This window comes from Linepithema humile, chromosome 6 (genome assembly GCF_040581485.1).
Source record: "Linepithema humile isolate Giens D197 chromosome 6, Lhum_UNIL_v1.0, whole genome shotgun sequence".
Taxonomy (NCBI): Eukaryota; Metazoa; Arthropoda; class Insecta; order Hymenoptera; family Formicidae; genus Linepithema; species Linepithema humile.
The window spans coordinates 2,060,824-2,088,201 of NC_090133.1; the positions used below are offsets into that span (position 1 = coordinate 2,060,824).

General features: G+C 35.5%; 6 protein-coding genes across 12 annotated transcripts; 1 reads left to right on the plus strand and 5 right to left on the minus strand.

Moving 5' to 3' along the window:
* Positions 1–576: 576 nt before the first annotated feature.
* Positions 577–3,642, minus strand: LOC105673129 (Molybdenum cofactor synthesis 2B). Of its 3 annotated transcripts, none has more exons than XM_067358400.1 (9): positions 3,431–3,642; positions 3,028–3,341; positions 2,790–2,936; positions 2,277–2,580; positions 1,536–1,755; positions 1,357–1,442; positions 972–1,213; positions 766–819; positions 577–689 (listed from the first exon to the last, which is right to left on the minus strand). In XM_067358400.1, the coding sequence occupies exons 2-9, from the start codon at positions 3,310–3,312 to the stop codon at positions 615–617; spliced, it is 1,413 nt and encodes a 470-aa protein (XP_067214501.1). In that variant the 5' UTR covers positions 3,313–3,341; positions 3,431–3,642; the 3' UTR covers positions 577–614. The 3 variants fall into 3 exon arrangements, with proteins under 3 accessions (XP_067214501.1, XP_067214500.1, XP_012223950.1); XM_067358399.1 differs by having other exon boundaries at positions 1,357–1,451; positions 3,431–3,638; XM_012368527.2 differs by lacking the exon at positions 3,431–3,642 and having other exon boundaries at positions 1,357–1,451; positions 3,048–3,188.
* Positions 3,643–3,780: 138 nt separating this feature from the next.
* Positions 3,781–10,489, minus strand: rempA (intraflagellar transport protein rempA). The gene is made up of 12 exons (XM_012368798.2): positions 10,036–10,489; positions 9,683–9,930; positions 9,182–9,500; positions 8,848–9,067; positions 8,034–8,615; positions 7,635–7,920; positions 7,303–7,432; positions 6,584–7,075; positions 6,202–6,488; positions 5,853–6,129; positions 4,854–5,758; positions 3,781–4,689 (listed from the first exon to the last, which is right to left on the minus strand). The coding sequence occupies exons 1-12, from the start codon at positions 10,297–10,299 to the stop codon at positions 4,377–4,379; spliced, it is 4,323 nt and encodes a 1,440-aa protein (XP_012224221.2). The 5' UTR covers positions 10,300–10,489; the 3' UTR covers positions 3,781–4,376.
* Positions 10,490–10,824: 335 nt separating this feature from the next.
* Positions 10,825–13,272, minus strand: LOC137000855 (putative leucine-rich repeat-containing protein DDB_G0290503). The gene is made up of 5 exons (XM_067358420.1): positions 13,134–13,272; positions 12,035–12,336; positions 11,414–11,842; positions 11,096–11,284; positions 10,825–10,934 (listed from the first exon to the last, which is right to left on the minus strand). The coding sequence occupies exons 2-5, from the start codon at positions 12,323–12,325 to the stop codon at positions 10,866–10,868; spliced, it is 978 nt and encodes a 325-aa protein (XP_067214521.1). The 5' UTR covers positions 12,326–12,336; positions 13,134–13,272; the 3' UTR covers positions 10,825–10,865.
* On the minus strand, positions 12,533–16,648 carry LOC105673255 (hexosaminidase D-like). Its single transcript, XM_012368767.2, has 9 exons — positions 16,204–16,648; positions 16,060–16,114; positions 15,484–15,699; positions 14,983–15,331; positions 14,837–14,911; positions 14,409–14,604; positions 14,065–14,340; positions 13,736–13,822; positions 12,533–13,650 (listed from the first exon to the last, which is right to left on the minus strand). The coding sequence occupies exons 1-9, from the start codon at positions 16,230–16,232 to the stop codon at positions 13,476–13,478; spliced, it is 1,458 nt and encodes a 485-aa protein (XP_012224190.1). The 5' UTR covers positions 16,233–16,648; the 3' UTR covers positions 12,533–13,475.
* Positions 16,649–16,791: 143 nt separating this feature from the next.
* Positions 16,792–21,282, minus strand: not (non-stop). Of its 2 annotated transcripts, none has more exons than XM_012368766.2 (7): positions 20,562–21,282; positions 19,816–19,948; positions 19,458–19,673; positions 18,872–19,286; positions 18,145–18,573; positions 17,884–18,001; positions 16,792–17,754 (listed from the first exon to the last, which is right to left on the minus strand). In XM_012368766.2, exons 1-6 carry the CDS (start codon positions 20,679–20,681, stop codon positions 17,932–17,934), a joined length of 1,383 nt encoding a protein of 460 aa, XP_012224189.1. In that variant the 5' UTR covers positions 20,682–21,282; the 3' UTR covers positions 16,792–17,754; positions 17,884–17,931. The 2 variants fall into 2 exon arrangements, with proteins under 2 accessions (XP_012224189.1, XP_012224188.1); XM_012368765.2 differs by having other exon boundaries at positions 17,884–18,033; positions 20,562–21,277.
* Positions 21,283–21,682: 400 nt separating this feature from the next.
* ATP6AP2 (ATPase H(+)-transporting accessory protein 2) lies at positions 21,683–27,257 on the plus strand. 4 transcript variants are annotated; one of them, XM_012368788.2, is made up of 9 exons: positions 21,683–21,839; positions 22,143–22,270; positions 22,559–22,792; positions 23,247–23,552; positions 23,655–23,738; positions 24,445–24,531; positions 25,100–25,258; positions 26,423–26,534; positions 26,842–27,257. In XM_012368788.2, exons 1-9 carry the CDS (start codon positions 21,797–21,799, stop codon positions 26,919–26,921), a joined length of 1,233 nt encoding a protein of 410 aa, XP_012224211.1. In that variant the 5' UTR covers positions 21,683–21,796; the 3' UTR covers positions 26,922–27,257. The 4 variants fall into 4 exon arrangements, with proteins under 4 accessions (XP_012224211.1, XP_012224213.1, XP_012224212.1 ...); XM_012368790.2 differs by lacking the exon at positions 25,100–25,258; XM_012368789.2 differs by lacking the exon at positions 24,445–24,531.
* The last annotated feature ends 121 nt before the right edge of the window (positions 27,258–27,378 follow it).

Here is a 27,378-nt window from a genome sequence, read left to right on the forward strand (position 1 = left end):
AGAATACAATCATCGAAATATTCTCCATTATTGTTGATGATCTTTCAAGTAGCTTGCGAAACAAATTTCTAACATATATAATTATTTAGATTTGTATATAATTATTTAGATTTGTTAAGGTAGCACTGAAGATAGCTAAATGATTAGCCGAAAAGTTTGCTACTTACGAAATTTGGTACAATTGGTACAATAAAAGATTTTAAGAATTATTATCTTCTTGGCTTGAGATCCTCCTGCTATTTCATTGATTAAAAATTTGCGAGCCTGAACTTCAAGTTTAATAATAATTATATTTGCAAATATACTACGAATGGCAGGATTGCAGAGGGAAAGAAATATTAATTTTACTCCGGAGGAAATATTAATTTTAATAGAAATAATAAAAAAATACAAAGACATCGTAGAATGTACAATGAACCTACATGGCAAAAAAAATTTGCCATCGCGATAGAAAGAATTAATTTCTACACCCAATAGAAAAGAATATTAATATGTAATAAGTACTAGATTATTATATGTGTATAAACATACATATTTGTAAAAAAATTAAACTCGATTAATAATAAACATGGAATGTGCATATGTAAAATGTTGAATTTATTCAAATTATACGATCATTGTTTGATTTTCTTAATATATTTGCCTTCCAGCTCGTATAATTTAAAATCGAGTTCTGCTGTCGAATGTGCCTGAAATTTGATGCAAAAAAAAAATTACAATTTTCATTATATACGTAATATATACAAAATATTTAATGACACTTACTCGTTTCCAGACAGATTTTGTAGTGCCTCTCAAGTTATCGATGTTCTCTATTGCCTGTAACAAAGTCACAATATAAAAATATTTTCGGATAAAAGAATTTTAATTAATTAGTTTAAATATTGTTAAATTTACATCAAATATACATCAAAGGTTATTTTCGAAATACATAAAAACTGCGAATTAAAGTATGAAAAAGAAAGTTGTACCCAAAAGTCCTTGTATTCCGGTGATATGCTTTCTAAATATAATACTCTATCTTCAATATTCTTCAATCTTTCGTAAATATCTTTGGGCACAGGTTTATTAATTCCTATTGTACGTTCTGTTGTAGAAATTCTGTCTTCCAGCAAAGGATAGCAAGTAGCAGTACTTGTATTATTCGTAATTGTTTTACGTAAGACTAACTGATCAACTGTTTGAGGTCCCCACGTGTTTAATACCTTGTGAACTGAAAAGAATTATATATATATATATCATAATCTTTTAAGCGTATATTAAAAAAGAAAAAAACGTATCTTGCTTTTGAGAAGCGATTTATATTCAAGCAGCACAAATTGATTGTTTCAGATCAAATATTACTTTATGCTTTACCTTTCACATGACTTTTAGAATCTTTGCGTCGAATGAGAATAGCATCTACTCTTGCGCAAGAGCTTTCGTTATCGTCATTGCTTTCGCTACAAATACTACAATTATAGCAATTAATTATAATATACAGTAACAATGTTTTGATTTGTAACTTTCTGCTTCATCCATAACAATGAACCAACCTGTGGCAGCAAAATTCTTGCACATTGATAGCATTAACTTGCTGACGTTTTCTTTCAATGAATGACTTTATCCTACGATTTAATTCCCCTGAGTTCGCTTGAATCTGTACGAGATTTGGATCGATGGCAATCTTATCTGATATTTGCTCATTTATCTCTGTAGCTATCTGTAAATTTTTCCTCTCCGAAGCTGCAGCTGCTTCAACGACGTTTTCCGCCTCTAATATAGCAAATTATACAAACAAAATGTTGCATATAAGATGACATAATGCAATAAATAATATTTGTGATATTTTTTATTCAATTTACTTAACAAAAAATGTCAAATTATACATAATTTTTGTTTTCTAATATATATAAATTTTTAAACATAATAAGTAAATATTAATAAGCAACATATAATAAGTAAATATAAAAAATCCAACATTTAAAAACAATAGAATTAAAAAAAAGAAAACATTTATATCTAAAACTTATTTTTCTATAAATTTTGTACTTAGCATATATACAGGACATTTCAAATAATGTATCTAAAAATATTTCGATATATGCTAACAATGGATTAAGATCCTAGATACAAAATTTACAGAAAGATAAGTTTTAAATAAAAGGAAAAAGTATTGAAAATATACCAAATATAAGCAAGGAAGATCAATCCAAGAATAAGGAAGTATAGCAACACGTAATTAAAAATGCATGTGTTAGGAAAAGTTCAAAGTTAACGATAAAAAAATTATTTACTATTTGTCCATGTACATTCTTTGTTTTTCTTCCACTGTGGGTCTCCTGTTTCATATACTTCCTTCTTCCAAATCGGTACCGATGCTTTCAACGTATTGATAGCATATTCCACCGCTTTCAATGATTCCTCTCTATGAGGAGAGGAAATTGCTATCACAACACTCGCTTTGGATATGGGTACTTCGCCGATACGATGATATATAGCTATGCCTTCTACATTCCATTGTGAACGAATTTTAGTACATATATTGGACATTTCGTTTAAGGCCATTGATTCATAAGCTTCATATTCTAGCTTTATTACCTAAAAAGTTGTAATAAAATTAACATCATAAATATGAACAAAAAGATCATTTATAAATAATTGTTTGTAAGAAACTACTTGAAGAAAATTTTTAAGTTTCATCAATGAGGTTTTTAACCTTGCACAAATCTGAGAAATTAAACCACGTACATATTTTTTCTTCTAGGGAAAATTAGGCAGAGCGAATGACTTCTGTAATGTTATTTTACCGTTTTATTTTCAAAATTATCTCGAGTGATTCCAATAAAGTTAGATATTGCTCCACAATTAGGAAATGTAACTAGTTCCATAATTTCTACAACATTTAATTCTTCTTTTTGTAACTTGATAAAATTCTTTGATGTCTCCATGTTATCCTAAAAAAATACAAAGATAATATATTTAATGTCACACATTTTAAATAATTTTTAAGCAGTACCATAAATTCAAAATACTATTTTTACATACAATAAATTTATTAAACATACCTCCACTGAGTGGTGGTATTACTGCAATTGTGTCTCTTTCTGATAGCACAAGGACACTGTTTGGATCAACAAATTGTTCGTTTACAGCTAGTATTATTTGATTGCGTATGCTTTCTAATTCAAAAGTGTAAACAATTTTGTCAAGAAGATCAGAAGCAGTTATTTCTTTTGATACGTGGATTTTACATTCCGTACTTCCAGCTAATTCACGTGCTTTTGCAAAAAATAAAACTGTTGCTTGTACTTGCGTTAGAGTCTCATCCATTACAAAGTATGAATAAAAACATACCTACTCTGAAATAATATATAAATCAACGAATATTTTCAAATAATTAAAAAAAAAACTACTTTTCCAACAAAGCAAAATATATAAATATACATACTTTATATCTAAATATAGATTTGTTTTTGTTAAGTCACTTCTTCTTCTTCTTCTATGTTGAGTCACGACTATTTGTAATAAGTACTTTGACAACTTACTCACATTTACTTATATAACATAACCAATGATACTGACAGATACTGAACAATAACAAGGAATGCACACTGCTTTGTAGCAAAAGTGAAAGATTTTGCGCCACCTGGGAAAAAGGAAATACACTATATATAGTAGCACAACTTCCTGTTAGCACAAAATGAAATGCGCATACGCAAAATTGTTTCAAATACGAAAATTAGTTAAAACACTTTGTTATGATATTTTTAATCAAAGTAAATATATTTAGATATACTGTGTTTTTAACAAATATTTTATTTTACAATCAGAAAGACAACTATGTTACGTACAAATACTGTAAAAAAATACAAATAATTAAATAACTCTGCAGAAAGCAGGATAAAAAAAGTATAGTTGCGCAATTATATATATATAATATACTTTCTTAAACTTATTTTTTAAAAAAGTTATATATAATAAATTAAATATTTACTATATACGCAAATTGAAAGTTTACTTCTGTCATCTATTTATTGCCGAAATATAACAAGAGAAATCTAAATAAATCAAAAAAGATTCACGCTAGAAAGTTGATTAGGATTGATTTTTGTGATCAGAAAAGCTGGACAAATTTCACCATACATTCTGCTGTCAAACACGATAAAAACGACAGCGATCAGAGAGAAAACAGAGGAAAGAAAATTCTGAGAGAGAACAAAACTAAAGATTAAACCTAGTTAACGCTACTACAAATTTTGCTATCACATATCTGTACTATCTTTGCACTCATCTTGGATGTAAATTTTTATTAATAAAGATTGCACGCTGCACTTACCGCGCAGTTTTTCGTTTCACAATTCGTCAAGCAATTTCGAATCAATTTTAATGCAGACTTATTCTCCTAGAAGCTCTTCAATTCCATCATCCTTATCAGAACTGTCCTGGCGTTGCACTTTCATCTTATAACCCAACGACTCGAGAAGATTTACGTTAAAATAGTAACTCAAATTAATTCCTGGTACCAAGCGTTTTAATTCTTCGATGGTGGCCCAAGCCTTTTCAGTGTCTCCTATATTAGCATAATGCTGTGTGATCGACGCGAACAAATCACCGCGACGCACCGATTGTTCCAGATTAGGTCCTTGGGAATCCAGTAAGTGACGCACCTGCTGCATCGCCGTCTCCGTCTCGCCTCTGTTAAACAATCTGTCCAATAAGAGAGAAAAAAGACGGAGGTTAAAAAATATTCAAATCCATAGAAGATATATCTTAATTAAGATATCTTCAGCATAGAAATAAAATGTTAAAACTTTCATTTTTTTTTACAAACTATTATCGCTCGCAAATCTGTAACGAAGATTGAGAATCACCTTTTAATGTCTAGATAGCGTTTGATCGCCGACATCCTGTTGTTCACCAACTCCACCGCACGCTTGTGAACATCCGGATCCCGCGGTGTCACCACCTTGCTCAGACATCTGCTCGCTTGATTCAGCGCGTCCAACGCCTTCTCGTAATTCTGAAACTCGTCGATCTCCACTTGCGCGCACGCCACGTAGAAATTCGCCAGCAAATCCATCGCCTTGCCCTTGGAGTAGAAATTGATGATGTTCTTCAGCACCTCCGGTTGATTCTGCCAATCCAGGGATTGCAGATAATTGCCCGCCATGATGTAGATCTCGCGGTTTCTCGAGACCTGCGCGAAGAAGCAGATCTTCTCGGTGTCGCCCGACTTGAGCAGCGCCTTCATGGCGCGCAGCTTGTTGCCGGCCTGCGTGAACTTCTTCGTCGCGAGGTGATAATTTCCCTGATCGAAAGCAATGTCCGCGATTCTCTCGAGCGCGGAGATCCTCAGACGTTCCTGCTCGGCGTCGCCGTCGCTCCCTTTCTCGACCGTCAGCTTTTCCGCGAGCTCCTCGCTCAGCGCGATGTTGTGCTGCTGGATCAGCTCCAAGGCCGCCATGTAGTCACGACCGGTCGCGAGCAGGTCCACCGCCTTGTCGATCTGATCGTTCTGCATGAAGTAATCGGCGCACTTGCGAATCAGCGTCAGATCGGAGTCCGCATTCACGTCCATGATGATCAACTGCAGCGCGCTGTACTGCCGCGTTCTGAACGCGACGTCCAAAGCTTTGTGCAGAAGACCAGCTTTGTGGTACAGCAGCACCGCGCGATCCGGCTGTTCGTTGTCCTCGTAATACTTCGCGACGTCTATCTGCGCGTGTCGCGACGCCAATATGGCCAGCGGCCAGAGTTCCTCCAGCATATCGTGTTCCTGCGGACGAGAAAAGGCTTTCGTTAAACAAACTCGAATAAAAGGAGTGGAGCGAGTATTAGTGTGAACAAGCGAATCTAGACGCAAACATTACCTTGCACAGTCGAATCGCATTGGTGTAAGCTTTGGCAATCGTGTAGAAGTGGATCGCCTGCGTCACATTATTCTTCGATTCGTAGTGCGCGGCGAGATGATACGCGGACGCGGCGTGGCCCGTTCTGGTTACTAATTCGCACACCTCGTCCTCCCGATTGAAGTAACAAAGCAGCCTCGTCATCGACAGAGTGTCCTTCGCTTGCTCGTACAGGCGCAGAGCGCTCTCCATGTCACCGGTCGACTCCGTGTACTGGGCGTGCCAGTTTTTGATCTCCCTGCGCGAAAACATTGATAAAACTAGATTTGCTTTCCTCTCGTCGAACATTTCTACACTGCAAATTACTCACTGTTCTTCGGAATTGTTGAGATAAGCGAGCAACTCTCGAGGTCTGGTCAAAAGCATTCTGGGCACTTCGAACTGATGGCAGTCCGCTTTCGTGTACATATCGATAGCCTCCGCCACTTTACCCTGCTGTTCCAGCGCGTGAGCGTAGTTGTAGTAGCTCGTCTTCTCGCGGATCTTGTTCTCGCTGCTGGCCAATTCGATCGCTTCCTTGAATTTGTTCCGCGCCTCGAGCAGCCGCCCCAGTAAATCCAGACGCTTTGCTTCGCGAAACAGACGTTCGGCATCGGTCTGCAATTACGGAAATAGATCTCGAGTAATTATGCGGCATCAAAGGCGTTGAATAAAAGGCGCATTTGAATATATATATATATTTAATGACTTACATGAAGGCCAAGCTCGACGGCCAGAATTCCTACTTGTGCTTCCAAACTCAAGCTGTCGTTGTGCATCGCCTCGCGTAGAGCTCGCGCAGCATTCGCTTGCTTCATGTGGCCCAAACATAGAAGTGCCATGTTCAATTGTTTCGTTTTCACGCACATTTTCGCCAGACTCTTCCAGACAGCCTCGTTCTTGATGGACTTGATGGCTTTGAACGCCTCGTCCATGTTCGCCACGCTAATGTGATAACTGAAGTCCATCACCGCCTTCCTCGTGATGGAATCGCAATCTCCCAATTCCTCAAAGTCTCTCATTAACAGCTGCACGACTTTGCTGCTCCTGTTTAAACTCTTTTCGGAATTCAGGATGATGATATGCGGCGACTGTACACCTAACAGTCGGCAATTCTCGTCAGTGATCGGCTTCACGTCCTGCACGACGATACCATGATCTGATGTTGCGAATAACGACACCAGCACTACAGAAGTCTGTGCAGTCTGTGAAAAATTGCAATATATTAACACTCGCCTGATTTTTTTTAATTAAACAACAGCTGATTACAAATTATTAAAAAAAAATCTTTGAAACCTATAATATTCGACCTGTTCTCATGGAATAAAGTTCCTATTAAGAAAAGAACCATTTACATAATTAACAAAAAACATTAACTCAAAAATTTTTTAACAGCTTTTAATAGTTTAATAATATGCATATGCTTGACTACCTGATCATTGGCTTTATTAAAGCTCTTGGAACCTTGGCTTTCCAATTTCTGAGCCCGACATATCAGCAGTCTGGGATCTTCCGTATCCCAGCAATGCGCGGTTACTAATCTTCCTTTGCATTGAGCAGCTCTGAAAAAATATATATTAGCATATTTGTAATGTTTTATCATTAAAATACAAAGGAATAAAGGAATACAAATTTTTCTCCTAATTTTGTTAAGAATTTTTTAAATTAAGTAGTGATTAATTAACAATCATAAATATACATGGTCAATTAATGAAAGATATTCATCGCATTGAAACAAGTTCTTTATTGGAGTCTTCTTCTTACATGGAGTCATCGTCAATGACGTCGTCTGACTCTCCGAAGTCGAATTCGTGAATCTGATCGCTTTCGATGTCCCAGACATAAAGCACCGAACTAGGCATGAGATTTGCCATGGCGACAGTGATCGAGACGCACCGGCAATCTGAATTACATCTCGCCTCGATGATTTCAGCAAAGTCGCTGATCGCCTCGTACGTTGCCATAGCTCGGGTATGCAGCTTGGCCTCGTGCTTACTCAGATCCCAGATCTTCAGGATGCCGTTCAGCGATGCCACAGTCAAATACTGTCCTGTGAAAAATAATAAACGGTAATATTTATAATGCAAATAATATCGGAAAGAACATTCTCATGTCAGATGCTTAAGCGATGAATCGCAACGCACTGTTCCGCTCAAAAATTACCCGTCAACTCCATCGTGATCGGCTCGCCTTCTTCCGGCAAAGTGGGAAGCGTCTGAATGACGGAACCTTCCACAGATCGCAGTTGAATAATCGTCGGAGTCAACACTATCAACGTGTGTTCGTAGATCAACATCTTTTCCGTGTCGCAGTTGAAGGTCGTCAGAGCAACCGTACTGAGACTGGCGCCCTTGTTAATGTGATTGACGACGATTTGTCTGCCGGAAGAGAGGGCGACGTACTCCCTCGTAACAGCGATCGCCTGCACCTGAATCTCCGTCTTCAGCGTATACGTCTGCTTGTCCATCTCGAGCAGAATTTGCGTGGGTGTGAGCTGACTCGCGCAAACGCCATCGTTGTACACGGCGCACATCGGCTGTTGATGCAGGATAAATACATTCGTGATGCAGTTGACGGCCAGAAGGGAATTTCGCGACAGACTGATGCCCCACGTTAGCAGCTTCACCGTGCCGTGAATCGCGCAGGACTCTGGGACGCTCGGCCAGGCGTTCTCGTCGCACTCGGACAGGCTCTTCCGCTTCCACAAGTAGATCGTTCCCAGATTGGTGCCGGCGGCCAAGGTATCTGCGAGGAGATGCGAGATTAATCTTTCAGTTTACTAGTTTGTCATCGTCGGATTCACTTTGACAAAAATAACGGCAATAACACGAAAAGAGAAAAATAAATACAGAGTAGATACAGATGTTCTGATCCTGTATCTACTCTGTATTAATTTACAATATTTTTTACAAATATTTCAGCTACACATCGTACGAAATCTGAGTCGATCTGACTTAGAATATAAGACAGATCTTACCATTGCTCTTGCAGAATGCCAAGCTAGTGCACACTTCCTGTGGAGTGGCGACGTTTCCGTTAGACGAATCCGGCGGCGCGAGGACATACGTGTCACCTGTGTGAAGATCCCAACATCGTACAGCGAGTTCTCCCGTAAGCATGGCCAAGGTGTTTCCACTGATCCAGCATAGAGCATTGCCAGTGGTACGCGACGTATCGCTTCTGCCACTCAGCTTTACCTGGTTTTTGCATAATAATGGAATATAATATTATTATCCCGACGGAATCCCTCTATTTTAGTCTTAGTTAAAGTTTTGTATTTATAATAGAATCCAATACCGCGATTGCTATACCTTTGTTAATTCGGTGAGCTCTCCGCTGATTGGGTCCGCTTGAAAGTGCCCGATGTTTAATGCCTCCGTCATGACGATGATAGAGTCTCTAGTCTGATGATGCAACAAACAGTGCAATGCCGTGCCATCGGTATCGAGGACTTGTTTGCACTGTCCCTGAGCGTCTACAAAGTATATGCTGCCGCCTGCAGTACCGATGTAAAATGCGTGATTGTCCCGTTGAGTCGGAACTGCAATTGGTGCAGCGGTCCTCGGACGCCAGGAACTGAACAAATCCAGCGCTCTTTCGTCACCAGCCACCGCCGCCTTTGCCAAGCCACTAAAAAGATATTTAAAATAATATTCAATCGCGTTATTAAAAAAAGAAAGTTAAATCATTAAATGTTTATCTATAAATTCTACACAACTAATCCTTTGTAAAATTAATATTTTCAGAAATGTTAACTTACTACTTGCAATTGTAGTGTATTATTTTAAGGAAAATGAATGTACTATAATGACCTGATATCAATAGCTGGTTTTGGGGGAATTGTTTTAAATGCAATTTGTACAAAAGAGTCTTTCAGTTCATGATGAAATGTCATGAGAAGCTGTCCTCTAGAATCTATTTTCCAGCCAACTATAGATCCGCCAGCGTCGGCAGATACTAAACGACCACCATACTGACTCCATTGCAGAATTGTGATGGATTCTCGATGAGGAGTCACTATCACATTGAATTCTTGACTTCCAGTGTCTCCTGACCATACCTGAGAAAAATTTTGTTAGATACCAGTTAATATTCTACTAAAAAAAAAATAGATAGCAAACACTTTGTAAAATCTGTTTCTGGATTATCTAACAATATTACTAACTCGCAACTCTCCACTTTCCCATCCCGCCACCAGCCACGTCCTTTCTGGATGCCACCCAAGCGCGGTAACTTGTGCTACAGCATGTTCTGGCGATTCAACATCTTGCACGGGTTCCCCTTGATCATCATAAATAGTTACAAAGCCACCCTTATCTTGAGAATATGCAGCAATAGCTAGCAAGGGGTAGCTATTGTGCCAAGTTGCAAGGGTGCTTATTGAAGCAGTTTCGGGATTTTGCACACGTATGTCAAAATATAAAGTCATTGTCTCTTCATTACATTACCATACACTATATAATAGATTTAATTATAATTTAATAACACTGTAAGTTAATATATATATATATAATATATATAATATAAAATTAAAGCTTTAATGAAGAAATATAATTCTTATATTGCAACCATAATAGCAATTAGACAGTAATCAGATGATATGTTACAATGTTTGATTTTACATTGACAGTTGTCATGGAGACCATACATGTAAGCAACCACTTTTTTACTTGGATTAGGTTAGTTTGTTTTTGATAAAGTTAGGTTAGAGAGTCAGGTATTTAAATATTAAAATGTTTTTCACATACATACTTATAGAATGTACGTATAAATAATTTTTTAACATTTTTTTTTATTTTTAAAATTTTGTTGCATACATTTGCAAACATGTTTTCTATGTACATACTTGACATAGATATTTATCTTTTTATAAAACAATTTTATTTAAAAGTATGCAAATTTAGTCCAAAATCCAATTTGATTTAAACGAAATCTGAATCAAAAAGTGCAAAAAAGCAATTAAATATTTTTTATTGATTAATAATAACATTTTGATTATACGCATTCTGCCTTGGGTTCAAAATTCTTCAATTGGCACAATTTGGCTTCAAGTACAGCTATTTTCTAAAAATATAACATACCAATCATCATGAATGCTAATTTATATGTATTTTTAAAGGGCCAAAAGATTGCCAATCATACTAATTAAAAGAAAAAAAGATCTTGATTTCTTTACTATAAAAAAAAATTAGAGGAATATAATTGAAATAATATAATAAAAGTACCATGAAGTATTCTTGCCGTTGATTTTCAATAGTGGCATCAGCGGCTGTTAAAAGTGCCCTATACTTCTCTTCCAAAGCTCCCACCAAACTATGTAACTCATTTTGCTTTTCCGCACATAAAGACAAACAGAACTCACTCATCTGTCCTTGGAATTGCAGTTGTAGAACCTTGATTTCCAGATTTTTATTCTGCAATAGAGTATCTCACATCTATGATACAATATTTTAATAATGTAAAGCAAATACAGTCAAATTTAAATGATTAAATTTTAATAGAAAAATCTTTGTGAAAAAGAGGATAATTTTTTTTTTAGTTACTTTCATAAGATGCTGCAACTTCTTTTCATAAACATGCTTTGTGATTTTGTTCAACTTTTTCAGTTTTGTGATAGTTTTTTTGAGCACTCGAACTTTCCACCCAAGATTTTGAATTTGTGTTTGAGCCGTCAGCTGTTTAACGCGATTTTGCAATCGAAATGGTTTGTTGTCCACGGATTTTTCTTGATATTTGGTTAACTCTCCCCTTAATTGGACGTTTTCGATACGGAGATTTTGGAGTGCAGCGGTCAATATATCAATACGATGCTCGCAAAGTTTTGAGTGATTCTTTTCTATCGCACTGTCATCATAAACATTTATTTCGTTTAGCTGATGATTTCTTTGGTTCAACTTTTCGTTTAGAGACAAGCATTTCTGATAGCTTCTGCTAGAGTCCGACAATTCACTTAAAGATGAGTTAATATAAACCTGATAAAAAAATAACAAGTTATAATAATGTAAAAGAATATCCATTGTCGATTAAAATTTTCAGTCTAAATAAAGGCAATTAATTATTTCTATATGTTATCTATTTATTTCCTTGTTCTACATTCATTTTTGCAAATGTGAAAGACATCATTCTGAGACAACAGAAGTATAAGAAGAATCAAAATGAAATACCGTGTGACAAGGTGATGGTAACGGTATTAACAAGTCATTAGGTGGCCGAGTCTTGAATATTCCTTCGAGTATGCCTGCTCTTAACTGTCGGGAGAGTTCTAACAGATATTCATTTCTCAAATTACGTTGCGAAATAGTGGAATTCAGCTTATCGAGCCAGATCTTGCACAAATATGCCTCATCCACCGACGTCAAGTTTAACACGTACGGTCTGACGTGCGTCAAAATTTGCTTAAAGTGTTCATCCAATTTTAAAGCCTCTTGTTCGTCGTGTTTCTTAGCTTGTGGCATGGCAGAACAAGCTGACCGTTCGTAAATTACGTGATTTTGACGGAAAACAGATAGAACAGAAACAAAAGCATATAAACAACTGCCATAATCACTCTAGAATCATGTGAAAAGAAATGAGGCAAACGATGCGCTGTGTAATAATAACTTGTGATATTGAAAGGATTAAATAAGAATGCAAATAGAATATATATTCAATATATATCAACCTTTTTCTTTTCTTAATCATTTTATTTTGTATTACATTTAATTCTTTCTGTAGTACGTTATATCAATTGTTCTCACTATTAAAGAAGATAAGAAAAATAACTATTACTTATTATTAAAAAGATAAAAAAAGAAATTATATATACAAAAGAGTCAGAATTCAAAACTAATGTAGTGAAACGTTTACTTTCGTTACTCGCTATGACAAAATATGAAAGATATTTATGCATATGACACAAAGTTATTAATAAATTTATAACTGAATATGCATTACACATCATGTATACATAAAAAAAAGGATATAAGTAATATAAGTAAAAGTTACAAACACGAGTTATGCAACATATGCTTTATGTACTATTTCAATCTATGAATCTAAGTAGACTAATCTATACAGTCGCGTCTCCATAGTTTACCTCTATAAATCTAACGAATTTATTTCCTCTTGCGCAGCTCTCTTTCTCTCTCTTTCTCTCTATTCGCCTAACATATAGACATGTTAGAGTGAAAAAGTGAATGAAAGACAGAGGGATGCTATGCTACTTTTAAATATATATATCAATTGTTCCTTAATTATTTAATATTAATTTAACCATATAATTACCCTTTCATGGCCAAGTATCACAGAGCATCTCACATATCGACAAAGTTTCTCTTGCTTTTTTATATCCAATATTAAAATAATATAACCCCTTCTTCTTCTTCTCTAGGAAACTATTTTTTTTTCTTTTAAGCGATGCTTCTTTAAAAATAGATCAACATCAAAGTAGTAGACCATCCGACGTTTTGTATATGCAGCGTCTTACTATATACAAAAATAATTTCTCTCTACGTCCAAGAAACAGTCGATTATCCAGTTATCAGTGATCATTTGTTAGAGCCTCTTCTGATGGAATTTTTTGCGATATATTATTTAGAATTGATCGAACCAATTTTTTAACAAGCATTACACACGACTATTTATCTTCAACTGATTCTCTGTGGTCTGTTTCAGTTCTATCAACTTGAATTTCATCGGCTGAACATTGGTACCTATCCATTCCTCGATCATCGATGAGAAGAAAATTGCTTCCATTTGAACTCGCAAATAACCCTCCAAAGAAGACAATTCCAATAACAATCTGAAATATACATACATGTGTGTCAAAATTTGTAAACAGTAATGTTGTATTCTAGTAAAACCGGTTATATAATAAAAATGCTTACTCTGTAAAAGCAGGTATCAAATTTTCCAATTGCATGGGATTTGTGTAATTATTTGCCACTTGCCACGGATTCATCCATGTCATAATTCTGTCAAAAATAATCTGTTTTTGCTGAATGCAATCGATATTAAATTGAATCTCAGCTTTTAAAGACTTTAATATTTGAGAAATCTTTGTCATATGTATAAAACATAATTTCATATTATATTTAAGTAATTATATCTCTGTTCAAGATTTTTCCAAATAAATCATTGAGGCGTAAATAAGCAACTAACGATTCTTTCACAGGTTCGGAGTAAAATTGATAGATTAAAATATTTCGACGCTTACTGATCGCTGGTGACGATGTTGTGAAATTTCGCCTTGAAGTTAAGAAACCACTCCATACCCACAGCCACTTGCCACCCGGGAAAGAGTAGGTTGCTAGGTATGGAAACCGGGCGAAGCTGTGGGGTTATGTGTAGCGGATGATCGATGTATCCCAGACTCTTTGAGACTTGTGTATGCGTCTGTTCCGAATAGCCGTAAAGCCAAACTTTTAGACACATGGCCAACGACGGTATCGCCGTGGGCAGCAATTCACACATCGTGGCGTAATGATCATACCTAAAATTAGCGATTAATCAGTGTCGTGCTCGGAGGCAGTGTCTTGTAATTTTTCTAATCCCTCTCACCTCGACCAACCGGTGAATGCTGTACCTCGAAATTCGTGCACCTTACTCACGTGAACCCCCAACTCCTCCAACCACTTCTCGTGGTTGCTTATATGGTGCCGAATTACGGGCACATGCTGTGTCGAACCAGTGGCTCCTTTGAACGCCGTTGCCGCCCAGATGTAAGGAAAGACAGCGCTGTATTTATCCCACATTCCTAGCAAATTTAACACGATTATAATTCAGCAATCTATATTCCTCGAGTTTTTCGCACGATTGGTTTAAAAGTGACATTACTTGAAGCAAAAACATCGCTGAGAAAAAAAATTATGATTATTATTCGTAAAGTTGCGTAATTTATTTGTATTTTGTTATTTTTTTGTTGAAGAGTGTATTTTCATATATGTATTTTCTCAAATTTTTTGAAAATTAAAGAAGAGTGAAGGTACCATCGGGCAAAGCAAAGTTATCCCTGGGATTGTAATGCCACACCATGGGCTCGACATATTTACCAATGTAATGTTCTGTAAAAAGAAAAAGATTGATTGTACAAAGATCTGCGCAACCGTACAATGCGAATAAGATATCGAGATACCGTTCAAAACCTGTAAGTCTATGGATCTCAACATATCATCCCAGATGATAATCTTCAAGTATGGATAGGTCTCCTGAATGTATTGAGCTATTGCCAGAATGTGTTCCAGGTATAATGAAGATTTGCCATATTTGCTGGCTGCGGCTCGCTTGGTACAAACTGAGCAAAGACCCAAGTGCCACACTTCATCGGAGCCTATATGCAGATACTGTATGTCAGGATGAAAACTAACAATTTGACGTATCAAGGACTTAACAACTGGAAGAGTTCGCGGATTTGACGGACAGATGGAACTTGGAAAAGCCTCTACTTCTCGCAACGACCTCCATTCATCGTGTTTCAGGATAAACTGGAATTTAAATCATAATAAATTTATTAAATATGATAGATATATGAAACATCGATAGCTGATAGTAACTTTTAAAAATAAGTTTATATAGTAATTATTACTTTTATGCAGAATAATGTGACGAAAATATGTATGAAACGTCATTTTCATACCTCCATATGACCAAAGGTTTGCACTAATGGGACCACTGCTAAGCCGCAATCGCCTGCTATCTGCAGGATATGTCTAGCCTCTTGAATCGTATATCCACTCGCTAAACTGCTCGGCCCATTGCTCCCTACTGGAGAAAGTTCTCGGTTGTAAGGAAATGTATCCTCCCATTCCAATAATAATCCAGTGGCTCCCCATGTTCGCAACAGCGGAAAAAGCTGCAAAAATTCCATAAAGTTATAAGAGTAAAAATAAATGCAAGCAAAAACCAGACATATGTATCTTGGTTATTAAGTCCATGATAAAAAGTAAAATCTCGGAGAAATTAATCATTATTTTGCATTTGTTTGCACAATCGTTATGTATCTTAAGGCATAAATAAATCTTCGTAATGCAAATAATTTAAAGCAGCTTGTAATCAAGAAATATCAATTGTATTATGTTTTCATGATCAAATGATAAAACAATTGTTGCGATTGTACAAATATTATTCAAAAAGCAGCTCATATATTGATATAAATGTGTTAAAACGTATTAGCCGGAAATGAGGCTATGAATGTTTACGAACAATATTATACCTTTTCGAAGTAACAAATGCGTGGCGGCGCGCCCTTGAAATCAAGATGAACCAGTCTGGAAAGGAAAAAACGATTCCCCGTAACACGACATTTCGTTTGGCGATAGCTACACAGAAATTTCAATCTGTCAATCAGCTACTTTACCTGTGCGAGCCTAACGTTAAGGCGTCCATCTTTTTTCCCCGCTTCACTCATTGCGACGACATTGGGCGCCGCATTGGTTAAAGTGAGAACGATCGTTTTTGGCGCGAATATATAAAAGATTATTTTTGGAAAACGATCATTGATATAATCGGCTTTTGGAAAGTGGAACTGATTGACAGATTTACAAAATATATAATAAGGAATTCATAAACTCGCGTGTTTATTTTACAAAATTTTCAAGAATAAGCATTCACTCTCAACTCTCTTCTATATAAAAAAATCAAATATTTACTTGATAGACGTTTTTCAACAAGGAACACAAATTGATTTAAGGCAAAGATTTGCTTATTTCACAATCATAAATCTATGCAGCATCTTAAAACTTTGTTGAAGAACATACACATGTTAATAAATTGACAATTTTTATCATACAAGATGTAAAAGCTTTAAAAATAGCTCTTAAATTCTGAGCTATACAATTTTTATTTCCTAAAATGTCTACATAATATTTGGTATTTTACGATGTCATAAACAATTCTTTAAAATAAAAAAAACAAATTAAAAAAAAAACGGAAAAACAAGGCCAGCTTATGGAACAGCGATTTTTATTATACAAAGTTTAGCGAAAGAATTCGCTTCGTGTTAATATCGTCATATCCGCTGTAGTTCATTTTAATTCATCTGTACAAAATTGAGTCGCCTAAGGATGGCCGTTATAATTAAAAAATCATGTCACTATATCGGTATACAGTTTTGAACGCGCGAGAAAATACCGGATTGTCTCGTATGGAACATCGAATTTCCGCAATAAATACTTGATCTTTGTAGCGTTTAAGAATCTAATTCAACTTGATTTTTCTATGTGTAAAATTTCATTCAATTGCTGTATCGGTGATCACAAAAGTAATCTAATTAATACTTGTAAATATAAAAAAGATATAATTAATCGATTATAAATCAACACGTCAACCAATTCAATCAGTAAATTCAACGAGTCATAAACGACAATCCGATATCACAGGCACATCGGGACACTCGAGAGATCGGAACAATTAACATTCTGCTGGTAGATGCAGAAACTAAAAGGAGAAAGGATACACACGAAGCCTATTTTCGGCATGCGTCGTGTATACAAGTGTCAAGAGTATAACAACAGTCAGCGATATACAAAAACAGCGATCGGTTCATTTAAAAAAATTGAGCTAATCTTACCATCTACGCTTACGTTACATTCGGAACACGCACAAAGATGTCGGTCGAGCAGTTAGTCGGCATATTTCATCGAACACAAAAGGTGCCGGCAAAAATCAAAAAGCGACGATGACACGAATTTTCGGCAAACGTAAAGCGTCACCGACTAGCTTCAGCAGCAATTTTTCAAATTCTTCATTAAATAAATTAATTACATGATTTAATTCTTCCCTGTCTTCCACACACATACAAACACACACACCACACACACGCGCGCCACACTCTCTCTCTCTTCCTTTCTTTTATACTTTACTATTTCGACCATATTCCAAAGTCTGCTTGTGATAAAAAAGAAGATATCTGAAAAACAAAAAATTTTACTTAATAATGGAATAATATAATTTAATTTCTTTTTTTCCTTCATCTTACTAAGAAACTTATCAAATCAATCATTTTCAATTACTTAGCGCTTATCTTATCTTATCTTACCCTTCGCTAGTCACGACATCGGTCACTCTAGCTCGTGTGATCAAATGATCATCGCACTTGAACCACTGATCCCTTTGTTGCCTGATGTAAGCGGTATAATGTCCAGTTTCTAAAGAGCCTTCGTGATTTATCACGGCAAACAGAGAGTACCTATTGTTAGCGATCAGATTAATACGATGCATAATCTATTCTTCAAAGCAATATAATGCACAGTCAATAAAGCATGAAGAAAAATAAGTCATTTATATAGATTTTCACTACCTATTGTCACTAAAGATCATGTTCTCTCCGTTCCTTGACAACCCATCCATCATAGCACTATTCTTGTTGCCATTACGCTTATGCGACATAAATGGCGTCATATCTAGTTGCTCTGGGAATGAGATGAATGTGGAGATCTTTTTTTTCGAGATTTTATCCTGGATGCTAGAGTGTTCAAAGCGCTTCAGATGAAAACTCGCCACAATCGGCAGCTGCTTCATCGTTAACTGCTTTGTACTCTCCTGATAAGACTGGCAATTGCTACATTTGATCTTTGCCGTGGAACCTAAATGCTCGGCTCTAGTGAATCTTTCCAGGCAATCCAGCAAAGAAGTGGGAGGCCCGGACGTATCGGAGCCAGACGCACCAGATGCCGGACCCAAATCCAAAGATATATCCCAAAATGGATCTATTGTGGTAGATACTCCACTGAAACAAAAGTACAAATATAAGAGAATTCCAAGTCAAATGTTAGATTAGGTCAAATTTTTCTAACATGATAAAAAATAAGATTTTTATATTAGACAATCTTTGCTAAAGAAATTTTAAAATAAAATATCTCGCACAATTGTCATTACATTTATACAAACTTGTCAGAGGAAAAAATTACTTGTTCCAACACAATTGTACTCTGCGCATTGCGTGTACGCTTACTATAAAATACTCTGATGAGGATGATAACCTTTTTATCGGGTTTATATTTTGCTCGGAAAAATAAGAGACGTACTTGCAAGCTTGACAAACAACATCGCTTTGAAGACCTCCTGTGAATATCTGATCAATGATACAGTTGCAGTGATGGGGATTGTCTTTGACCAGTATTGGAGCAGCTTCACAATGTCTATGGAGAACGTCCAACGTAGCAATAAAAAATTCGTGGGCGTCTTGCTGTTCGTATCCTGCCAGATGTCTGACGTGCGTCCAAATCAGGTGGAGAAGTTTGTGAAGCGTCAACGGAGCCTTATTGCCGGAATAAAATTCCTGGAATAAGTGGGATACCTCGCAGACGAGACAGCGACTCGGTTGCGGGCAGTGATGACGGTCAGCAAGAAAGTAGTCTCGCAGGAGCGGTGTGTGAATCAGTGCCTGTACGATGCAGTTCATAAAGCAGGTTTTTCCAAGATTTATCAGTCCTCTTAAACCTATAAGAAAAATAATTGCAAAATGAGTTTTCATATTGTTGTATTACTGTATTCTTGTGTCAAAAGTTGTGTATTTTATTTTTGAAAATAACATTGTGTGCATGAAGATTCAAAATCACGTGGCCATGGCGGTTTAGAATTGTACTTAGATTTAAATCTTTCAGTTTCTACCTATAGTGGAATTTTCTACAACACGTCTTCGACGTGGATGCTTTCTTAACAACTCTGCTTCTATCTGCGTAGGTTCCCATGCTCGGTAAAATTCGCCGAAGCTCAAGGATTTTGCTGACTGGCTCCATTGTGCTTTCGCCACTGCTAACAGCTCTCTATCGTATACATAATCGCCACATTGGAAGCACAAGATATTTCCATAACACAGATCAACGGCTAAAATAACAATTGACATGAAAACTAGTCAATTTGGTTAATTGTGGATATAGAATTAACAATATATAATTTCATTTATAATCTTTGCTCCTGACAAAATATAAATGTATAGAATAACTCGAACTAAATCATATTTCATTACCTAGAAAATGTTTCTTCGTTTTTGCATGTTCTTGTATGTGACCCCTTACATAACAGCCAAAAAATATACAATGAAGACAAGAATGTAGACGATCCTTGTAAGTATTACATGTATGACAAAAACAGCTCACAGCCTGTAAAATGTTTAGTATTAATTTTATTATTGTTAACTTTGTCTTTACACTATACCTTATTTATTACACAAACAAGAAATTCCAAAATTTCAATTAGATAACATTTAAATCTAAAATAGCTATTTTTTCAAATTTTGCATATGATACACATTATTATATATATTTAAATATTTTGACAATTTTTTATTCTTTAATGCTGTAAATAATAATAATAATTATTATTGATTATTATTATTTTTGATCGTAATCAAATTAAAAGATATGATATTTAATATGTAAAAAACAATACTATTACATTATTATAAGATAAATATATTCCACCCTATCAACGCAGTGGACATTTTTAAACATCCCGCCAGCAAATTGTTGAAAAACAAAAATCGAACACTATTCTAGGCATTTGCAAACTCCATGCACCAAACGTTGTGATGGGGGAGAGGAAATAGACCAATAGAAGGAGGTAGAACGAGACGGAGATAGGAAAGGCGAACGGTGGTTAGCGGAAGTGAAACGTGACGGAAAGCTAGGTTGCCCGGATGCAACGGTTGCCCCGAAAAATGCATGACCATGAATGCTTGGGCGCAAGTCGCACGCGAGAAAGAAACAAACGTACCTTCCTAACGCGTCCTTCCGTCGACGTGCTGGTCACGAAATACGAGTGTATCACTTTGTACGGCTGAATACCCTTGGCTGCTTTAAAATTATTCAAATGTATGCAGCCATGGTCGCTCATCTCAGGCTGGCACGAGCGACGCCGATGCGATTGCACACCCTCCTCCTCCTCCTCCACCGCCGCCGCCGCCTCGAAGACTCCCGACGTTCGATGCCGTCGGCGGCCTTCGTCGGAAGCTGCCAATGGCGTGGATGCGACGTGCACGATAATGACAATTTTTCGACAACGACGGCGGGACCGATGTGGAGGGCGTAGCTCGCTGCTGGCCTTGGCAGGAGCGCGCGTGTCGTTGACATGGAAGGAGTGTGAACCTTGGTAAATAAGAGCGCAAGCAAGGGTAGTTTACTCTTTCCGGTCGCGTGCAAAAACGTGATCGGGTGATCGGTCGGTTGGTTGAACCGCTGACAACCGATGAAAGAGAGGGGGGAAAAAGAGAGAGCAAGAGAGAGAGACGCGGTCAGTAATGGCGAGAACTCGGAAACGGAGGGAGATCAGCGCAACGCGACGCGGCGCGGCGCGGCGCAATTAGCAACACATTGAGCGACACGCCTGTTGTTATAAATCCTCGTCTATCGTACGTTTACCACGTCGCCGACTACACCGGGGGTCGTCACTCCCCGATTTCTAGCTGGACGGAAGTTGAATTAATTCGTTTCCGAAGTCCTGCGAAGAGCGCAGCACTGTCGTACGCAACGGTTGCTCAACTGTCGTCAACAGTTGGAGGGAGGTTGGAATAATCCAGGATAATTTACCGTGACAAGTAGTTTTTATAGGGCCACTTGTTGCAGCAATTCGTATGCAATCTAGTAAACTACTAGAAATGCACCATACAGTACATAGCATTTTTAGTAAATTACTAGATTATTTGCAAATTACTGCAACAAAGCTAAAAATTTGATTGGCTACGTTTTTGGTGATAATTTCTCACATAGTGATTGGATTGGCTGATGGTAAATGGTCCATATTAGTCCCCAGAAAACAAATTTGTTTCTTATTGGTTGTCGGATATCGTGCGTTAGGTAACAACGCAGTGTGAATCTCGCATTACATGGCTTATGTCAACGCATGTGTGGTGGGGAGAGTAAATTAGTACGCCATCTGATGTGATCACATGATCGCGTCCGAAATTGATCGAAGTTGAGGGAGTGTCTTCTGAATTTGATTGTTTCTTCACGATGTGTCGACAATTATTACTTCTCTTTGCTACTTTAGCTGCAGGTAATTCCTTCTTGACTCTCGAACAATTCTTTCACGGACGATTGAAATGCTTCAAGCTTTTCACGTTCGAATCTCTGGCTGCTGGATCCATTATCCAGAATTTTTTGAATCAGATTAGAAATTATTCTGAATTTTCAAACTGTATTTATTTTGAAACAAAATGGAGCCTTTTCCTCGACCTTTTTCAGTATTTTAACTTGTAAAAAATAGATTTTTGTTTGCTGAATATAACTGCCTTATTGCACTTAGATTGTGATTAGGTTGTGATTTTTGTACTTAGATTAATCAAATGTCTATTTCTAGTTTATGCCAACGACGAATTTGTCATTCTTCATTCACCTGACAGCGTGGAATTCACTGGAAATGGCCCGATTGAGCAAAGCAGTCTCAAAGAGATCATGTGCGCGGCTCTTGGTTTCACTGGAAAACAGGTGTGTTATCTTTCATTTTTTAATAGAATAATTTAATTGAACATTTTTAATACTACAAAATGTTAAGAGTATTTCTATCGTTGTAAAGCTTTAGATTTTTGCAATATTGCATGAATATGAAAATTAAATATTTTACATACCTTACTATAATTTAATTTTGGATAAATACAGGATTAACTTAGTCATCTATGAATTTGACACAAGATAAAACTGTCTCTCTTGATATTTTGAAAACTGTGTCTATATTATCTAAATTAATTAATTTGTAAAATGTTTATAATTTTACAGAAGGACACAGAACACAGCATTGCTGTATGGGATCCATTTTCAATGCCTAAAGCATTAGTTGCTATACCAATTGATGGAATAGAGTTTATGCCTTTCTTAAAGGATAAAACTACATATCCTCTGATTGTTGATGAAGTAGAAGAAACCACTTGGCAAGCAATTCGGAGCAGAATAGAGGAGCGAAGTAACGATAATACATTGATCAGAATTAACTTGAGCGATGGAGTTGATGCTGTAAGTATTAAAATAATCAAATGTAACAAAATATAAAACAAATATAGATATTAAGATTATATACATAAATATTGTTATTTCATTTTCAGAAAATTGCAGGATTTTTTTAAATTATGAAGATTTGTTTTAGAAAACAATATATTGGGTATTTTAAGTTTTTTTCTGTGTAAATAAAATTTAAAAAACTAAAAAAGTTTGTACACACACACACACACACACACACACACAATCTAATATACGTTTAATATCTAACTTGTTTCTCAAGACATAACATCTCGCGGTTTTTCTAAAAATTAATAAAAGATAAATTTTATTAATATAAGATTATGAAATTAACAATATTTTGTATGCAGTCTGCAAAGATTTTGTAATCGATATTTTTATTTTGTTTACATAATTATTTTAATTTTTTTATCAACTATAAAACAATCTAAATAACATTTTTTTGTTATAGTTAGGTCAATCGGCTCTCGGCGAACTCAAGCTAGCCAACATGGGGAAATTGAAAGCTCTGAATTCTGATGTTGAAGAAGATCGCAAATTTATCGAAGAGATCCAACTTCTCCATGCTATAGCTGACAAAGCCTCTGCGAAGAAACACGAGTGTGGCACAGATATTTATTGGCTAGTAGTATCGGCGCTCAAGTCAGTTATGGATTTTCACGGAAATACTTCTGCAGCGGCGAATGAGTCTTATACGCTACTAAATGACGCGATGGAACGTGTCTCTAATGCTTTTGTCAACACTTATGATGGCAAGGTAACTGATAGATTATAGCAAAGGACTGATATTAAATTTGCATTCTTTGCTTTTATTTTATTTTTGATTGCTGATTTTATTTATCTTTAAATCTCATTTTAGGTTGTTATTGTGGCATTCACGAATGACGCCAGCAAGATGAGAAACACCCGCTCTGTTCTTTATGAGAGGCAACGTAGAGACACGGTGAGTATTACGCAGTATTATCTTGAATTTTCGCATTTTGCAATCTCTACTATGTTTCAAACATTAAATTATAATGGAAAATATTTGAGGATGTTGATTGAAGAGCATTTGAAAATGAATTTAAGGAATCTGCGATATAAAAATCATCATATATATGGCATTTGCATTAAATATTCCATCTATACAAGATGACTTATTTAATTCTAACTCGATTTTTAATATAACGTATATAAAGGCGTAATAAAAATAGGAGATTTGTTTAAAAAAACTCTAAATGATCTCCTGTAACTTTGGAAAGGCTACGCATTATTTTATTATCAAAATGACAATAAAATGTGTTACAGCAATGAGAATATGCAATTATAAAACTTCACCGACTTATACATATATTTCTTTTTTATTTATTATTATGCAAAGGGAAAAATAATTTATAATCTCAAATTATTCATTATTTTATATCGATCATACATATTTCGGTTATACACAAAACTTCAATAATTCCGACAATTTTCCAAATAAATATGTTTCTCACTCAGATGTTAATTGACTAAATCTCGTCATTTTTCTATGCGGAAATAATGGAAAAGATTAATGATATCAAATTAATTTTATAGCAATATTTAATACTTTAAATATTTCAATTATTATTGAAAACAAAACTATTCTTTATAACTGTACTACTTTTAATTGTTACGGACTTTTGTAGGCTTATAAGACTAACAATGTTAAATCCACTGGTAGAGACAAGGGAACGCCAATTAGTTCAGACATTAACGATAATTTTTTGGTCAAGGTACCGTGTCGAATCGCATTGCATGAGCTCTTACTTGATTGAGAGTGTTTTTTTCCGATCCTTAGAGGTAGCTTTCTGCATGAGTTTCGCGCGAACACGATGAATTATACTCTTTAATTACTCTAATCAACTTACAAACCTGCCATCAACCGGTCGATATCTACGTATTTATTTGTTATTTTCTGCGAAATTTTTATCGGAAACAAACGAAATTTAGCAAATAATCAAAGCTTGATATCGATAATTTTCAATATTTACCAAATCAAATTCTTAACGCAATATCTTTGTTGAGATTTGTATCGGAGAATTTAGATTGTCGCAAATATGACCCTTGAAATTTGGATGTTCTTAGATCTGATGAAATTCTGAGCTTAACGTATGATCAAATTGAAATATTTGCCACAACCAAATCCTTGAAATGTTAAAAATTAATAAGTTATCAAGTTTGGTATCGAAGGATAAATCTAAGGATTCGCAAAGCGAAGTCCTTGAAGTTCCAGTATTCTCGGAGCCTTGAAGGCTGGTGCTTTAATCACTTTACTGAGATACTGAACAACATTGATTATAGCGAGACGGCGAGCGAGACGGACAAAATAAAGTAAAGGACGAAGAGGAGATAAATAGTATGAGTAGTACTAGCGAGTCCATCTCTGCCTACAGCACTACTGAAAGCACTACTGAGCAAACTGAATCTAAGATAAATACTAACACACAGACAATAGGACAGGTATCGCAAACATATTAACATGCAATGCAATCGAAGGGTTCAGAGAAAAACCAGACGAGTCTTTGTTTTTCAATTTCTTTTGCTATTCTTTAAGGTTCCTGATAATTTATCATACGTCGAGAGAGAAAGCAAATTTTGCAAGGACGCCGAGCAAGCTTGATAAATAAATTTGCAGAGAAAAATTACAAGAAAGTTAAACTACTGTATAGCTTAGAATATTACGCAGTCAAATATTTTGATAAAATTGATTAATTTTACCAAATACATATTAAATAATAAAGCTTCCATGTTTCAAATCGCGTCGAAAAAAAATAACAGAATATGATTTGTCAAATTCTTCTTTGGACTCATCAATTGTTTTCGTTCTGCCGAATATTAGAGCACCTGTTCTCTAAGGAGATGAATTAAATTAGCATTTTTACAAAGCATTCCAGAATTGACGACAGATACTATTGGAGTTGGCTTAAATACCATAGAAGTTTTTGTTTTGCATTAAGATTGTGGCCTGCCATTGATGCTTATATGTGAACTGATGCTTATATGAATGACGCTTAATAGCGATTTTTTTAGTTAGCGAGTTTTTCGATAGCGAGTTTGAATTTTGCTGATTCTGTATTTGAGAGAGGCAGAAGGGTGTAGGTCGAAAAAGCTGTTTTATCTGTTTAAGGAAGGTTTTAGTGATTTATGATTTTAAATAGAACATGATGTGTAGTAAATTTGTCAGAAATAATTATCTATTGGTAATTTCAGACTTGCCTCCTCATGCTTCTCAAGTGCAAGATTAATTTTTGCATGAAAGTTTCTAGCATCTGATTGCATGCGTATATTTTAATGATAATAAATCTCTAAGTAATACATTTCAATAGAAAGTTTTTGTTAAGAAATATTTAATTAGCCCATTGATTCTTTAGCAAGTATCAGAGCCAGATCTTGTTGACGAATTGTGATCTTGAAATCGTTTTATATGTTACTTTGATGAAAGTCTTAATAATTTTATGCGTTAACACTTGACTGAATATGCTGAATTTTTTAATCTTTTGCAAACTGTCAAGAAATATAGAGTGCTGTTAGTAAATCTAGCAAGTATTACTGAAACCAGGATTGAAATTTGTAGGTTTCAGAGCTTGTTGTTGCATATTCGTTACATCAATCTTTCTGTTTCAGCCTGAGGAGTTTTCCAATCGCGCAAAAATTTACACGGAAAACTATCCTGTCATCTTCAATATAATACTATGGTTCGGCGTCGTGTTCTTCTTCTCGCTTTTAGCCATCTGCAGTACGTATTTTCTTTTTAACGGGTGAATTTGTATCGGGAAGCGTTTATTCTGAACTTCTGAGGAAATTTCTAAAACATTTGGAGTGAAATTTCAAATTGGAAGTCTTTGAAATTTTTTGAACGATTGAATTAATCTGTACAATTTGATAGTAGCAAAGATTTCCAAAGATATTAGCTTTAGATACTAGGTATTTGATTAAATTTGACAAATGGGAAGATTCAGAAATTGCTGATGTTGTTCCACGTTTGGTTTAATTTATTTTTTGAAAGAAACTTGAACAGGAAAGTAAAATTTTAATATTTTCAGTCGCCATTGCTGATATGGATCCAGGACGAGATTCCATTATCTATAGAATGACGTCGAATCGAATGAAGAAAGATAATTAAGTGTAAATATATTATTGTAATTTTGTAATATATGTTTCTGTGAAAATTGTACCCTTCATAACATCTAGGTATATGTACCTGTAATTTCAGAAATGATATTTTATGGTATGTTATTATTACTTTAATTCATAGAGTTTAAACAGGGAAGTTTATGTGTTTAGGATTCTTCGAATTGATTATACAAGTTCAGTGCAATTGAATGCAAGGATGTAGTTATATTGTTTGATTCGAATGTGTTGAAATGATTGTTCGATTGTTAGGTAATTCTTGTAAATTTGTATATTCCCCTGAGAACCAGTGAAAATTGGTGGTCCTAAATAAAACGTAGTCAAAATATTTTATGCATTTTTTAGGTGGTTGGTGATCAGTTTAATTTAAGATGTTACAGATAAGGAAAAATAAACTTTACAGCATTTATGTATCAAGACAAAATTTAACCATTTTCGCTCATTTCTAG